The sequence below is a fragment of the Triticum dicoccoides genome, chromosome 4B, assembly GCF_002162155.2.
Source record: "Triticum dicoccoides isolate Atlit2015 ecotype Zavitan chromosome 4B, WEW_v2.0, whole genome shotgun sequence".
Lineage (NCBI taxonomy): Eukaryota > Viridiplantae > Streptophyta > Magnoliopsida > Poales > Poaceae > Triticum > Triticum dicoccoides.
This window is the reverse complement of record NC_041387.1, coordinates 633,650,996-633,653,394: the sequence shown is the minus strand read 5'-3', so window position 1 is coordinate 633,653,394 and position 2,399 is coordinate 633,650,996. Positions and strand designations below refer to the sequence as shown.

General features: G+C 43.5%; 1 protein-coding gene across 2 annotated transcripts; it reads right to left on the bottom strand.

Moving 5' to 3' along the window:
• Window positions 1-162: 162 nt before the first annotated feature.
• LOC119291927 lies at window positions 163-2,103 on the bottom strand. Of its 2 annotated transcripts, none has more exons than XM_037570740.1 (4): window positions 1,798-2,103; window positions 1,582-1,709; window positions 1,243-1,357; window positions 163-563 (listed from the first exon to the last, which is right to left on the bottom strand). In XM_037570740.1, the coding sequence occupies exons 1-4, from the start codon at window positions 1,884-1,886 to the stop codon at window positions 503-505; spliced, it is 393 nt and encodes a 130-aa protein (XP_037426637.1). In that variant the 5' UTR covers window positions 1,887-2,103; the 3' UTR covers window positions 163-502. The 2 variants fall into 2 exon arrangements, with proteins under 2 accessions (XP_037426637.1, XP_037426638.1); XM_037570741.1 differs by having other exon boundaries at window positions 1,275-1,357; window positions 1,798-2,101.
• Between the last annotated feature and the right edge of the window lie 296 nt (window positions 2,104-2,399).

Below are 2,399 nucleotides of genomic sequence, written 5' to 3'. Positions count from 1 at the left end.
AACTATGTATCTTTTAACATTAGTTCAAAGACAGTGGGAGTCTCTCCCACTTTCATTCTCAGTTCAAAGAAAAAAAGTACTATTAATTTTCAACATTTACAATTTGAAACTATCATGAAATCAATAACTAGGTTCACATCCTGTTCTATTTTTGCAGAGCACTTCGGGAAACTAAAAGATTGTGACACACTGAAATGTAGCAAGTACATTACATGATAAGTTGGTATTCCCAGGTTTTACATGCACTATCACAGGCAAAAGTAAGAGGCTAGTAATTCCCCTTGAACCTGCTCCGAAAACTCCTCCACGTGACTGACCTGCCCCTGCCCCTGCCCGTTCCTTATACTGGTCGAGGCAAGAGCTTGTGTAGTTTTGTTTCCTGTACAAACTGCCAATCCGGCACAAGAACCTGTTATTCCCCTGCTTCTACACACTTCTAAGTCCTAGTATACACATTACCAAGATAGAGATAACAAAAGCATTTCCCTTTCAGTGTGAAAACTTATGGCAAGATCTCATGTAGTGTATAGAGATGTTTCTTCAGTGAGACCTTCTCCAATGTACTGCATAACAAATAGTCATATTAAGCAGGAACAACAAGCTGGAGCAGCGTATAAAGATGTTTTCTGTATACTAGTCCATTTTTTTCAGGCTCTCTTTTTGCGAGACTGTAACTATGGTAAAGAACTGTCACTTTTCTAAAATCCAATAACTCTAGACTTGACCCAACATCGTTAGCCTACATAAATTGAAAGAGAGACCGTAATAATGTAGGAAGTTACTATTTAGCTGAAGAGCGTGTGAATATAGGACACAAACCATTCTTTTTGTATACTAGTCAATTTTTTGGACTACTGTTATTGCAAGAGACTGCAATGGGGGTGGACCTGTAATTACGGTAAGGCAATGGTCATTTGTCTAAGCCAATATCCCTAGACTTTGTGCAATCAAAATGCACATTCAAAAGAGAAGCTTAACAATCTGCGCCATGTCCTCCATTCAAAAATCACAACGTAAATGACACAATGAAGCAAATGGGCCGACACAAAAAGCATATATCTACTGTAACTTCAATCAGGAAGCCGTGGAACTAAGCGGACACTAACACACAATTCCGTGCATCAGCTGGTACCGTCCTTCTCCACATCTAGATTTTCCATGTCTAATACCGAAACCATTCTCCCAAGCAAACAGGTTATACATCTCATATGCTTCTTGGCAAGAATCAAATGGCATGCCTACCACAGGAGCAAAGTGTCAGGGGGCGTGCTTGCCTTCAGAGTTCTACAGACATGTTTGAATAGAGCTCGTCTTGCTTGTTGTTGCCCTTGCCTTAAGCCCATCCCGGGATAGCTTCCTGGTAGAAAATACAGAAACAACACCAATACTAATTAGAGCAGTGCCGTACAACACATATACGTGAAAGATTAATGAAATCACACATAATAAAATTGGACCAGTACTGACCACCATCTGTACCATACTTATGACTATAACTGTCTAAAACTATCCAGCACGAGGCACCTAAATTAACGAGATCGGCAACAAGTATCAAATAAAGACATCTCCAACGATAGATACCTGCATTTCCAACCTTCAGGAGTCTGGTTTGCACAAGATTCGATTCGACTTGGACAAATTTAGGTTCATCGGCTGCTTGCCCTTCACCGCAGATCGGATCGGATGAGGTACCATCGACAACTACGGATCTGGAAGAAAGGGGGTTGAGTAGGTACAATACATTAGACGAGGTCAGGGAAGATAACAATAGTTCCAACGGAGTACACTGACACTAACCTGGATCTTGGTTCCAAATGCAGATCGGCGGCGATTGATGTCAGAATGTCGATGCCACGAGCATCTCCCGGATCCATTACAGCTTGCATCTGCGATTCACGTCAGTGGAGGATCGGCGAAGCCTGATAGCATCTTATCCCCACCAAGATCAATGAACTCCATTAGCATCTATGCTGGGGTGCGTGGGCGGAGGAGGGTTTGTTGCAGGCGTGGGAGGATTGGGGAATAGAGATGTGTACGACATGGAGGGGGGGTGGGGTGGAGTGGAGGCTTCAAGGCGACACGTCTTTTCTGCTGCTTACAGCAGGCCGACATGTCAACTCGTCATATCGTTTACTTGCATCGCTGGGTGGAATCAGCCTACGAGGCATAGTGCCAGACTAGGCCTGTTTCATAGACCCATCCTCCCGCGCTTAACAACCGCTCTGCCTGCTAAACAAATCCTCGCTACAGTTCGTGGTACATATCTCTAGACGCTGAAGACTGGACGTGCGGTCTTGATAAGAGGGTGTCTGGACACCCGGGCCGTGAAAATCCATTCTCTTTTGGTGTGGTTCACAGATACCTAAATTATGATGGGTCGTTTATGTGTTTTTTTAGCA